This window comes from Oryx dammah, unplaced genomic scaffold, assembly GCF_014754425.2.
Source record: "Oryx dammah isolate SB20612 unplaced genomic scaffold, SCBI_Odam_1.1 HiC_scaffold_25, whole genome shotgun sequence".
Classification (NCBI taxonomy): Eukaryota; Metazoa; Chordata; class Mammalia; order Artiodactyla; family Bovidae; genus Oryx; species Oryx dammah.
Window position 1 is genome coordinate 87,127,878 of NW_024070209.1, and position 14,182 is coordinate 87,142,059.

The 14,182-nt window shown below is 50.6% G+C and overlaps 1 protein-coding gene across 4 annotated transcripts in view; it reads right to left on the reverse strand.

Moving 5' to 3' along the window:
* ASAP2 (ArfGAP with SH3 domain, ankyrin repeat and PH domain 2) overlaps positions 1-14,182 on the reverse strand; it is a 156,203-nt gene that overhangs the window by 19,660 nt on the left and 122,361 nt on the right. For all 4 annotated transcript variants that reach the window (XM_040224953.1, XM_040224954.1, XM_040224956.1 and 1 more), the window contains 3 exons: positions 6,969-7,063; positions 1,212-1,401; positions 416-501 (listed from right to left, as the gene is read on the reverse strand). In XM_040224953.1, coding sequence (XP_040080887.1) covers positions 416-501; positions 1,212-1,401; positions 6,969-7,063 — 371 coding nt within the window. The remainder of the gene's footprint in view (positions 1-415; positions 502-1,211; positions 1,402-6,968; positions 7,064-14,182) is intronic.

Genomic DNA, 14,182 nt, shown 5'->3' on the forward strand with positions numbered 1-14,182 from the left:
ATGGGGACCCCCACCCCACAGGACAAGCTGGGGGCTGCCCTGCCTGACGTCATGGGGACCACCCTCCATTTCAGAGGACAAGCCTAGGGACTGCCCTGCCTGACCTCATGGGGACCACTCCCCACTTGACAGTCAAGGGGGCTGCAGCCAGAGGCTGCTTTCCAGGGGCTTGGAATTCACGGGGCATCCCCCTGAGCCCCAGACACTGGAAGCTGGATGCTGAGGACACCAAGAGTGGTTAAGACTGCACAGGAACACCCCACACCTGCAGCCGCCGTCCCGTAACTCCCAGTCACACCTGAGGAAATCCCAGCATGCCGGCCACATCGCAGAAGCAGTGAGGCAACCCCTGATCCCTTCCCTAGAAATACCCGGGAGCAAAATCAAACACCGGCCCTGATTTCAGGACACCTACCTGTTCTGAACTAAAAAGTCTACAATGTGGAGAGAAGTCCGGTCCACGGACCTGACGGCAAGGTGGAGGGCAGTCTCATCCGGCTCCTGAAGACCAAAGAGAAACATTCCAGAGTCCCAGGGGAAGCACTCAGCTCTGCGGCCAATGCGAGTGAAAGCGTGTATTTCTCTTCTAAAAGCCTCTGAGTCTGTCCTTTGGAAAACCTATCTCTAAAACGTGTTACCTATTGCTAAGCCGTGTCTTGCAACCCCATGGACTGTATATAGCCTGCCAGGCTCCTCTGTCCATGGGATTTCCCAGGCAGGAATACTGGAATGGGTTGCCATGCCCTCCTCCAGGGGATCTTCCCAACCCAGGGATCAAACCTGAGTCTCCTACGCTGGCAGGCAGATTCTTTACAGCTGAGCCACCAGGGAAGCCAATCCCCATGGCAAATTCTGCCCTTGGGAGTTTAGAGACTGCCTATCATTTAGAGACTGGTCTCAGTCCTCCTCCCTCCCCGGGAAAGAATGAGAAATTCGGGGGTTTCATTGCAAAGTCCTTCAAGGTTTCTGACCCCCTCCCTGCATCATCAGCATGGTGAAGCTTAGGCCTCCTTCCCCTGGGGATGGACTCTCTTCCCAGAGCTGCCACTACAGTTTGGTTGAAGAATCAACCACGAATCTCCTCTCACCCAGGACTCACTGCCTCTTCTCTCAGGGTGTTTCATGACACTGTCAGCACTTCTGATGACACTGCTTTGTCACTCCCCATCAACTCCCCCCAACTCTTTCTGTTTTTACAGGTCCTTTCTTACATGTCCATTGGCCAGTGGGATTTTTTCTGTAAGATCCACACCGTCGGCATATGCTTGAAGTAATCCAAAAATGTCTCTTGTTTTCACAGCTTCACAAAGACTGTGAAGTTTGGCCGCATTATCCGCGTGTTTTTTCCGTGCGTATTTCCTCTCAATGTACTTGGCAGTGATGTAGTCCTTTCTTGCGTTCCTGAAATCAAACATAACTGCCCTGTAAATGATTAAGGGCCGTAACATTCATTCATCTGTAATGAGTTAAAAATAAACCCACCCCCTCATGGTAACAAGGACTGATGCTGAAGCTTCCATACTTTGGCTGCCAGATGCAAACAGCTAAGTCATTGGGAAAGATCCTGATGTTGGGAAAGATTGGGGGCAGGAGGAGAAGCGGGTGACAGAGCATGAGGTGGCTGGATGGCATCGCCGACTCGATGGACATTAGTTCAAACAAACTTTGGGAGATGGTGAAGGACAGGGAAGCCTGGCATGCTGTAGTCCATGGGGTGGCAAAGAGTTGGACCTGACTTGGTGACTGAACAACAACATGGTAACAAGCAGCACCGGCAGAAAATTACAGAGCAGGAGGCAGGCGGCATGTGGCTCTCCTGCAGCACCGGCATCCACTCTGCCTCTAGCACGTTCAGGAGGCTGGACACCCAAGACAAGGGGTATCAAGGACTGGGTCTAAGGGCTAAGCAGCCGGGTTGGGGGGACTGGCAGACTCCAAGGGAAGACTGTTTTCCTGTTGGTGGGCACCATGCCTGGCAGCCAGGTTCCCCACATGCCCTATGAAATCAAACAAGTTGTCCATCTTCATGGTCTATTTCCTGGCTCTAATTCAGCCTTGCAGGTACAGACCCCACCTCTCCAAGGAGCAGAGAGCAGCAGCAACTCCAGGGGAGCCAAAATCCTCCCCTGCCGTAGACTGTCAAGTGACCCTGGGCAAGTATGTGACCCCAAATCTTATCTGTGAAATGCACACAGCCTGGGCGAAGCACACGAGGTGACACTTTGCCACACTCCCAGCAGGTCCTTGGGGCCTCGGAAAGTACTGATGAACCCGAAAGACGGAGCAAGAAAAACAGCAGCTCCAGAGGACTGAGCGCTACAAGGACCATAACAAGCAGCAACAGCAACAATAAAAGCCTAGACACGGTACTTGAGGGGCAGTAAACGCTAATCACCCACGACAACCAAGTCATAAGGGTCCATCAGCTGATGAACAGGTAAAAAAGATGTGGTGTCCACATAACAAGAGTATGACTCAGCCACAAAAGCAATGAAGCACTCACATGGATGAACCCTGGAAATATCCTGAAATCCTAAATGAAAGATGCCAACACTAAAGATCACACATGGTGTTATTCCATTCACTGAAATGCCCGGAACCGACAAACGTGTAAAAATAGGGAGCAGGGGAGCAGTGGCCCCAGGCTGGGGGGAAGGGGGTGTTACAGGAAGGCGGGGGCATAAGGGGACAGAGTAGGGGATGGTTAACAGGTACAGGCTTTGTGCTGGGATGAAGAAAATGTTCTAAAATTGCTTGTGGTGACAGAATAACAACTGAGAATATACTAGAAGCCAGTGAACTGTACTTTACATGGGTGAACTGTGATGGTACGTGAGTCATATGTCAACCAAATTGTTAAAAATTCCAAAGACAAAAATTCAGCACGGATCAAGGTGTTTCCCCCCACAACCCTCACCCTGGTAACTCTGGGCCAGCGACTCAAACCTCCTTATCCTATGCAAAAGCACAGTTGGGGTGTGCACAAGCCGATGACGTTTGCTCGCAGGCCTCTGCGGGATCACAGAAACGGAGAAAGCACACTGAGGCCTTCATCCCAGGATTCTGTATGCAATAACCAGGCAGCACAGAGTGAAGAGGCGCTGGGGGAACCCACCAGCTCTTCCTGGCTGGGGCACCACTCGCTCCTACCCTGGGACCAGGACTACACCCACTGCACCTGCTTCTACGATCGTCAGGGACCAAGGCCCCCAGGTCGACCCACGTGGGTCCTTGCTGCAGCCCACCAGGGTTCAGGAGCGGGTGGGTCAACTCCAGGATCCCAGCAGGGGCACACAACACTTTGCCAGCTTCACCTAATAAATCACCACCTAGGTGTTCATAGATGCTGCCTTGCATGAACCGTGCTGGGGGACTTAACATGTGTCCCCCACGGGGAATAGTTACTGCAGGCCACAGATCGGGTGGAGCTGTGCTGTCCATCTGACCCTCGCAACAGCGTTGTGAATGTGAGCCCATGCCCTCCAGCAGCCCGGCAGCTCCGAGGGCTGCCCTGCTCCGCTGGACTGAGCTCCTCGAAGGGGCTCCCGGCCAGAGGGATGCTCTGGCTGCTGCCTGGTGACTGTCCTGGCTTGACAAAACTAACAACCCGTCTGATGAAACTCTACAGGTCTCTTATGACGGGAGGCAGGGCTGGACAGGTGTCAAGGCTTAGATGGCTCCAATGATCACTTTGGGGCAGCATCACTACGAACCCTCAGGAAGGGGCTAGTGCTAAACTGGACCTTATACATTTTAAATGTTTTATCCACTTGTCCAGGCTCTGGGTCCCAAACCTGGAAGGTGGTCCCTCCACCAGCATAGGTACAGGTCTGTTTGGGCCACACCAGGCCCCACGGATTCCTGGTGGAAGTTGACTCTGCCAGTGTGACCCCTCTACCCCCTCTTTTTTTGGGAAAGGTTAAGGCTTTTGGAGGAAAGCAATGAATTTAATAATCATGTGTTTGGCATGTGTTCAGAGAGGGAGGCTTCTTATACTTCCAAAGGACAGGGCGTGCGTGAATGCCCAGAATCACAGGAGAGAAACGGTTCTGGCCTCTGTGAGCAGGAAGCTCCCTGCTTCCTGCCTATTTATATCTCTCAGCACCCCCCCGCAAATCCATCTGGGGATTCACAGGCCACGAGACGGTCTCTGGCTTCCCTTTCAACATATTCATCTGCAGATGGTGTGCTGCTTTGAGATAAAGCCAGGAGCAGTGCACTCCTTTTAATCTGGAAGTAAGATAGTAGCTTCTCTAAGTAGTCACTGAGCTAGAGCGTCACCTCTGACTCACTGATTCGTTTATGTACGAATATTTCCCATCACAAGCAACATATTGTGGTGGAACATGCAAACACGAGTAAGGTGAGATTTATTAGAAAAAAGTATGTGGACACCTAGGTACAACGTAAAGTGGGATGAAATGCTTTAAAACAGAGTGACACCCACAACTAGTTTCAGCTGAGGGGGCATCCACGTGGGTGCCAGTTTGCTGTCACATTGGTCATCTGCCCTCATTTTGAAAAAAAAAAAAAAGGAAGGGGAGTAAATATCTTTTTCACTGGCGTCAAGGCTGGGGGGCGGGGCAGGGTCTCAATGTAGATGGAACATTTATATCCAAGAGTCCCATGCAGACAGGATTCACTTTTTAGAACCATTTCCTCTCAAAATAAACAAATGCTCTGCTTTTATAAAGTACCCCTGGTACTTGGAAGAAATCAGTGACCATGTCTTATACTTTGTTCAAAGGGATCAATACTACAGGGTTTCAGGAGACCACGCCCTTCACCGTGAGAGCAGGTGTCTATGAGACAGTAAGTGAAATGCCCCAGGGGACCATGACGTCTCTGTCCTAACAGACCTTCTTGTAACCCAGTCAGCCCATGTCAAGGGACCTCTCCACGGACACCTGCCTCGAGAGGACCTGAACTTCTCAGCACCCACGCCCACAGTGAGCAACAAGGGCAGCCAACACCAACCAAGCACAAGGTAAGTGACCCCCTCACCCCTGATGTACGTTCCAGCGGCTCTGTGAGCAGGGGGATGGCTGTCCCTCTGCTTCTATTAAAGGAAAAGGGCCCAGGGAAGCTGACAAACCCTCCCAGCTCCCATGGTGGGCAAGGATGCAGGTTTCTACGCCTCCCTGTTGTCTCTCCAGGTCTGGGTAAGGATACAGACTTGGAACTCAGATCCTCATCAGGAGAGGATACCAACTCAGGAAGTCCCGTGCCTGGAATCTAAAATCACACCTCATGCAATCTCAAGGAAATGCCACACCACTGCCATCTGCTCCAGGACCCAGACGAGGACTGACGCTAATCCAACGCCACCCACGCTCACCTCCTGATACTTGCTCCTCCAGTTAGTCTAAGCTCCCTCCCTGGAGGGAAGTCACCTCAGCCAAGGCCAACGAACACAGATCCTGTGACCTTGGCTTCCAAAGACCCGCCCCCACAGCATGAAACCCTCTCCCCACCACTGCTCGGGGCCCTCGCCTGACACATGGGGGAGCCCTGCCAGCAGGTCTCGCTCTGGTTACTCCCAGGGGACGGCTGTCTCAGTGAATGGATTTTCTCTTCTCTCTGAGTACATATTTCTTTTTTTAAAATTATTTATTTCTTCTTCTTCTTCTTTTTTTGGTTGTACTGGATCTTCATTGCTGCACACAGGCTTCCTTCCTCTCATTGCAGCAAGCGGGGACTTCTCATTGCAGTCGGTCCTCTTCTTGCAGAGCACAGGCTCCAGGGTGTGCCAGCTTCAGCAGTTGCAGAGCACAGGCTTAGCTGCTCCATGGCATGTGGAATTTTCCAGAATCAGGGATCGAACCTGTGTCTCCTGCATTGGCAGGTGGATTCTTATTCACTGTACCACCAGGGAAGTCCCTGAGCACGTTATTTCTCACTTCCCCTTTCCTGCCAAAACACACTCTGACTGGAAATCAACCCTGAATATTCACTGGAAGGACTAATGCTGAAGCTCCAAAACTTTGGCCACCCTATGCAGAGAGCTGACTCACTGGAAAAGACCCGATGCTGGGAAAGATTTCAGGCAGGAGGAGAATGGGGCGACAGAGGATGAGATGGTTGGATGGCATCACTGACTCGAAGGACATGAGTTTGAGCAAGCTCTGGGAGCTGGTGATGAGGACAGGGAGGCCTGGCGTGCTGTAGTCCATGGGGTTGCAAAGAGTTGGACACGACTGAGAGACTGAACAACAATACCACCCAATGCTGAACTGGCCTGGGACCACCCCCATCTGCCTCACTGTGCCCCACTAGAGTGGGTAAACCATCCCAGGCCTGGTGCAGCAGACAGGCCACCCAGGGAGAACAGGGCTGGAGCCTTGGGGGCAGGCCAGGCACTGCCCTGGCACCCGGTCACCCATCACCTCTCTCGAGGACCAGTGTGTGGCCTGGGTGGTTTAAGCTTTATACAGTTAAGACTGGTAGGAAATTCCTCTGCTATCAGCTCTGCCTCAGTGGGCCAGCTGGGTGCATGACGAGGCACAAATGTGTCCTTATCAGGTTTTGTGTCAACAGTTAAAACAGAAACAAAAATTTCTTTGAAGGGAACGACACACTCAACATTTGTTCTGAGGACCAGACATAACCACGTATCTATGACAACCCACCCTCTCAGCGGCTCAGAATTCAGAGAGAACTCAGGTGGGAGGGTGACGACCCCGCCCTGAGGCAGAGGCAAGGCTGTGCCCACACAGAGGGAGACACTCAGTGTTCCCCACCAACACCCAGGGAAATCTGCTTGCCTATGGCTTCTAAGAAAAACTGCCACATCAAATTTCCACTTAGACACCCAGAAGGGTTGCAGAGACTTTACACACAACACAGGCTGATTTCTTCCTTAAAGAAGCAACAATAATCGATACACCCAGACTTGTGCCCCTGCCTCTGGGGGCCCGGGGCAAGCCAACCTTTGTTCAGCGAGTGAGACCCGCCAGCCGCATACGTACATGTCGCTGCCCGGGTTCGGTTTGACTGAGTCCTCAGCGGGGAGACAGCACTCCATGATTTCATTGAAGCCTGCGTTCCCGATATTCTTGGCAAGCTGCAAAAACAAAAGTCTGTTTCAGTGCACTCAATTATTAATACCTTCTACCGCTCCACACTACTCACACAGCTGATGATTTATTTAATGGTCGCTAAGAAATAGAGCAATAAAGTGGTTTGCCTTTAATGAAGTTGGACAAAACCCAAACCCCAGAGGTACCCATAAAACCAGAGACAAGAGCGCCTGTTACAGAGGGCTCTTGTAAAACGTCCCCTGGACAGAAAGCCTCCATGGACGGGGAGGAGCGGGAACTCGGCTCAAAACTCAAGTTTCTATTCTTTCCCCAACCTCCCACCCCAAGAAGAACCTGCGCTCTGGCTGAGAGAGATCTAACAGCCTTTACTCCTGCCAGCGAGGGGGGAACCTGGCCAGGAAGCCAAGATTCGCATTCAATCATGGTTCTATTTACTGGCTTTGTGACCACAGGCAAGGTGGCTTCCCTGAGCTTCCGGTTTTTAATAGAAAAATGGGGATGATACCTACCTTGCCAGCCTGCAAATAATGATAAAATGGGATTTTACGTGAAAGCATTCAATACACCAAAGCACTGAAAATGTGTCTGTTTCAAGGTAAGGTTCTCACTTGCCAATCAACCCCCTGACCTAGTTAGAAACGAGCAGGTTTCATCACTGCTCACTGACACAGGCTCTGTGCTGGATGTGGTGGGTACCGCGTAAACAGCATGGCTGGTGGCAGCCAGGCCACCCCAGCAGTGTGGCACCTGGCACACTCCTGAACGGATGTGCAAATCCAGAGTGACTGGGGTCTTAGGAGCAGGGACTTATTTGTTCCACCCCCAGCACGCAGCTGAGCACCTGGCCAAAGTGGGATTCTTCAACATCTAGCGAAACAAAGAAACCGAATGTGAACACTGGGCCCAGTGCAAATCGGGTGACTGGGATCTTAGGAACAGGGACTTATTCATCCCACCCCCAGCCCCTTGCTCAATACCCAATGGAGACTGGGTTCTTCAGCATCTAATGAAACAAAGAAACTGAACGGGAACACGAGGCCCAGTGCTTTGCAGTGAACAAGTATTTTCATTTCCCGTTTCCACACTGAAAACGACAACAGTGGGAGTAGTGACACTTCTTGGGCTTCTGCCCTCAGTGAACCACGTGGACACAGGTGAGTGGGCTGTGCCTGAACAGCCTCTCTCAGGGGCACGGCTGAAGGAAGAGCCAAGGGGTCTGGGTTGGAGAAGGCCACGCTTCCTGGTGGCAGGTCACACGACAGGGAGAGGGGGTACGGGGTGAGGGTGGTGGTGCGAAGGACAGAGAAACACGCCAGCTTCATGATCAGGGTGGGGAGGCTTTCTGAGTCTTCCCAGTCCTTGTGAACCAAGTTCAGGATGTCCTGAGCCCCAGGCTCTCAGGAGCCCCTGCCTGGGCCTCTGGCCTGACCCTGGGGTCTCTGGTGGCAAAACTCCAGGTGCCTCACTGCTCTGTCTCCGGAGACAAAGCTGAAGATCAGAATGGCATGCCACAGTGGGTGATGTGGCGTACTGAGAATCTAGACTGAACCCCGGTATCGGAGCCCCGGTTTAGAGCCAGGCACCTGCTAAGGCCCCACCACTCCGCGCAACATGAACGGCGTCCCACAGCCAAACATAGCTGCCTTCAGGGGGGTAACAGGACAAACCCCCGTGCCGCTCCCAGGAGCCCCCTGGGCTGTGGGCAGACGGGAGGGGGCAAGGGGAGGAGGAGGATTCCCGGGAATTGGGAGCTGCTTCCCTTCTGCTGGGCTTGGCTGGCTCACAGGGGCCAGCTGGTCCAGGGGGCCACCACGGCTGTGCGTCACAGCTGCCCAGCGCAGGCAATGGGTCACCTCACAGCCTTGTCGAGTCCTAGTGGATGGTCCAGCTTGTGGAGAGCCCTCTGGAACCAGGAGCCAAAGCACAGTGTTTGCAGATGGAGGGTGCAGCGTCATGTCAAGAAGACAGGGGCCCAGCAGGATAGGGCAGGAGCCAGGGCAGCAGGAAGGTGGGTTAACCAGCCCTGACCCACACAGCCTCTGCTCCCAGAGCACTGTCCCTGGACAGGGGGCCTCATTGAGGGGACACAGGGCCCCAGCAGATCTGGGGGGTCCAGGGCATTTACAAGCCATGTCGTCAGGGAAGTGAGCCTCAGGGATGGCCAGAACACACATGGGGCCCTCGGGCAGGCTGGGCTCTAGGCCTGCTCCAAGGGGCTCAGTCTAACAAGACAGAGGTGAACGAAAAAGCAAAGGAAGGGACCTGTAATGAGGGCTGAACCAGCAATGCTGGAATGGAGACAGCAGGATGGTGGGAGAGCAGGGGTCTGGACTGGATGCACCCCCCACCCCACGCCCTGGGACTGTGTCTCCCTGATGCACAAAGCACCTGAGGACGTGGTCCGGGAGTCACACATTCCTGGAGGCCCAGGGCACCTACCCTCTCGGGCCCCTGAGCCAGAAAGGGGCTGTAGGTTCTCTCTAGAGATGGTTTCCAGAGTTTGGGTGAGGACGGGGAGCCTCCGGTACCGTTTTCTTGCTTCCAGGTGGAGGGTCACCATTCCTGAGACATTCTGTCTTCCTGTACTTATGCCCCGGAGGAGAGGAATGGACAGTGGGAGAAAAGACCTCCCTGCCCGAGGGGCTCAGAAGGACAGACACCCCTGGGGCACCCTCAGGATGCAGTGTAGAGTGGGTCTGCCCCTCTGGCCCTGCCTGGGCCCCGAGTCCAAGTCTGGGATTCAGCTACCCCAACAAGTGGGAACCAGGTCAGCAGATGCAGCGATTTTCAACAATGAATCGGACCTTCATCTCTCAAGTGGTTCCAAATCAACGCAGGAAAATGCGGTGTAATCTCCTGGGCCCCCTCAGGTCCCAGAAGGTTGGAAAGCTTGGAGTGCATGGCACACAGATGGACAAAAAATGGTTTGGGAAAGAGAAAGAGATTGACCCTTACAGGCAGAGCTAAGAAACAGCAGTCAGCTCTAAATTGCTGCCTCCAAAGAAGGGAGCACAAAAAAAATACTCTGAAAAAAATTGTATGTTTCTCCTGAGCCTTTAAAATTTCTACTTTAGATATATTTATGAAGTATGCAATACACTTCTTAGTAAGACAAATGCAACTATACATTACATACAGGTCTAGGTTTGGGTGTTCAATTTTTTCTGATAGGGTTTGCGGTTTTTAAAAAGTTCATAATTGTGATTTAAGAATAAACCTTTTAAAACAAAGGACCTGGGACGATGTCTAGAGCATGACAGTCACTCAGTAAATGGGGGCTGACGCTACTTCCTGTTGCTCTTCGTAGCCTGAATGGCTTCATTTCAGCCCCAAGTGAAACAACGGTGTCATCTGTGGGCTCTCAGTTTCTGAGGGTTTTCTTCTCCCCTCTCTCACAGATCCAGCTGTTAGTTCATTTGCTTTACATTTAATAGCTTATTAACAACCACAGGAGGAGGAGGCATGAGAAGGTCACAAAACGGGTTTGAATCAGGATTGTGGGCTCCTGGGGTTTCTGACCCCATTCTCTGATGTTAGATGATTTTTAAATTACTGTGGATGCATGCTATGTCGCTTCAGCTGTGTCTGACTCTTTGCGACTCCATGGACTATAGCCTGCCAGGCTCCTCTGTCCATGGGATTCTCCAAGCAAGAATACTGGAGTGGGTTGCCATTCGCTTCTCCAGGGGACCTTCCCAACCCAGGGATCAAACTCGCGTCTCTTACGTCTCCTACGTTGGCGGGCGAATACTTTACCATTAGCACCACCTGGGAAGCCCTTTAAATTACTGACTCAAATTCAATTACAGAACACTGAAGTTTTCTTTAGTAACTTCATTTACAATGTGAAACTGATCATATGAAACTAGGAGTCTCATATCAACAATACTGTTCTATGAAGGATCTAAAAATCGGAGCTGAAATCATAATCTTCTGTGTTAAGGAGGAAATTTATCTTTTTAAAATCTTTGCTTTTCAGGAGGCCTTCTGAAAGCAGAGTTGCTTTAACATCTAAGGGTATTAAGCTGGTGCACGCCAGTTAAGATGGCACAGCTTCCCTGAACTAATCAAATTAATACTTCAATTACCCTAGTTTCCTTCCACTGAATAAGAATTGATTCCAGGAGAAAGAAAAGGGAAGAAAAGATGACTGCCAACCAGCCACCTTCACGGATGCTGCTAAAACCACTTGACTAAACACGGGACTCCAGCATGCTTGAAACAAAAACAAATTTAAAAAGAAATGGTGAAGCACCACATCAGGGGAAGCTGTTTGCAAGATAATTTAGACAGAATTAAAGACTTCCATCATGAGGGCTACGCTGAGGCCATTCGGGGGGATAGGGGCGGCATTTTATGGGGTGAGCATCTGTCTGTTCAGAACACAATGCCGACAGGAAACGAAGCTGCCTGCTCACGTCTCTGCTGTCTCCACCAGACTGTTCGAAACCCCGTCTCATGTCACAGCATCCCCCATGTGGGGCTGGGACCCTGGCTCAGGGCAGGCTACAGCCTCGGACACGCCAGCAAGTCCTCCTCCAGTTCACCCTTGTATCTCTTTCAGAGAGTCTAGTTACCATGTGCGACCCCAGAAGACACACTCCGATGAACACACCAGCCCAGGACCCTGACACCACGGCTCTGTGAACCTGAAAAGCTCACAAAGGGAGTAGTCGGTCCAGTTGGAGGGTTCACACGTTATGACACGTGGATCATTCTTCTGGGAGGATTTTGTTCCAATCCTTCTGGAGGAGGAGATGACAATACTTGATAGTTCTTACTATGCACCAGGTGGAATTCTAAACACATACTTTCACACACAGGATGTGTGTGAGTCAAGCCTTCAGGAGATCTTTTGTTCAGGCAGCATCTGTCTAAACAAAGCAACCGGGTGCTTTAAAAAGGCTTGAAATTCTCTTGCTTTACAAGTGTCACTAACACCGGACACACCCTACACCTGAGGGGTAAGGGTCTGGGCGAGGGGCCACGCCCGCAGTAACCGGGTTGGGATGAGAGGCGGGGAGAGTTCCTCCTCCTTCGAGCGGCTGGAGTTCAGGGCAAGAGAGGGTGGGAATAAACCCCACGTAACTTGGGCCTCTGCCCTTTTTCTGATAATCATAGAGGAAAAGAGGCTTAGATAAGGGAGTTTAGGCAGAGATTAGACATCAGAAATAGTTGCAGCTGAGTTAAGCGGCCTCTGCCTGGATTTCTCCATAATGGCTGAGTTGGTCAGATTATAAACGCCTGAGAGATTACATAGATGAGGCTCTGAGAGACAGGAAGGAAGCTGAGCCAGGGATCAGAAGTCACCTCCTCCTTTCATTGAGACGGAAACATTTTCCTTCCAGCCCTCTTTGGCGCTTCCCTCTGCAGTAGGCAACAGTCTCATGCCGACCGTCAGATAAATTTCTGAGATGTGTTTAATTTAAGCAGGTGTAACAGATGTGCTGGTATCAGACTACCACCAGCTTATACGAGCTCAGCTGTTACACAGTCATTATTAAAAATTACATTCTATAAACTCACGATCAAGTAAACTATACTAAGGAATTCCCTGGTCGTCCAGTGGTTAGGGTTCCGCATTTTCCATTGCCGGGAACCCAGGTTTGATCCCTGGTCAGGGAACTAAGATCCTGAAAGCAATACGGCGCAGCTTTAATATAAAAATTATACTAAAAACAAAACAGTCCTCAAAACTCATCACTTCTGATTTTACTACATCTTACTATTCTGTTTTTGAAGATACTTGCAACAACAGTGTTTTTGTGGGGTGAGCTTACTATATGTGTGTGACCAAATCTCTTTCTTACGGCTCATTCAGTGACTCATACGGTGCCCTGAAAACGGCCCCAGTGGGAGTGTTTACATCATGTGACTGAGCAGACTGCAGGACGTCTTAGCCTCCCAGAGAGCTGGCTGTAGACACTGTCAGGGATGGGGAGGGGGATACGGAGCGCCTGCAGTGGGGTTTATGTACTCCCCGTGGGGTGAGTCCTCGGGGGTTAAGAGTGTGAGCTCTGACTAAAGAGGCCCCCACTCCAGACCTGGTGTGTGGATAACACCTAACCTTGGGCTTGTTACAACATTCTAAGCCTCAGTTCCTCTTCTGTAAAATGGGGATAATATACCAAGGCCACGGGGTTGCAGAGCAAATGAACTAATACACACAAAGTGCTTTGCAAAGTGCCTCATGCAAAATCAGCAATTAAACCTCAACATAAACCAGTTAACACTTCTCACTGTTTCTTTTTTCTTTTTTTTTTTTAAATCACTAGGTTGCAAAGAGTTGGACATGACTGAGTAGCTGAACAACAAGGGCTGTATAGCAGCTACCCTGGTTTAGCAGTGCTCAATGAAAACACACAGGAGGGTTTCACGTCTATGCTGTCTCCAGTTACCCAGGACACTGCCTGCACACACAGATCTATGATGGAGCCTGTATGCATTATGACATTAACAGTAACCGTACTATGTAACACAGAATACACTGCTTGGGTCTTGCCAAGGATATAGCTTAGTTTTAAACTTCAATTAATCAGTGATGCTACTAACTGGGCTACCAGAACCCACTGTAGTTTCTCCCAGCTTTGTCTTTGAAGACCATAAAGGAATTCCTTGGAAAGACACGAAGGATTTGTTTGACAAGATAGTTCAACATGCATTACAAGTTCAGACACGTTGGTTCCAGAACGGTCATCAATAAGACTTATGGCCCCTCGAGAGGTCTACTGACCACAGCAATTGATTTTCTGCCAAGACTATATTGCTCTTGACATTAAAATCAATGGTAATCAATATCCTCTTAATATTTACTGTCCAATGCTTGGCCATCTCAACAAAGAACTTCAAATACTGCCTTCTAATCAGCAGTTACAGACTTTGAAAACACTCCAAAGAGCTCATGCTTTAGGTGCCCCCAAAGCACTTGCTCCCTGCTGGGACCAGTCTCCAGGCTCTGAAAGTCACTTCATAGAAAATGCTTCAACCTCTAATAGTGATCTATAGTGCATGGTTATGTGTATTGCTGAACCAAAAATCAGGGGTTTTTTTGTTGTTATTTGTTTTTTAAAGACATACAGGCAGTAGAAGCAAGTACCATTATCTCTCCCAAAAGGCAAACAATAAGGGGCAGAGAAAAAGTC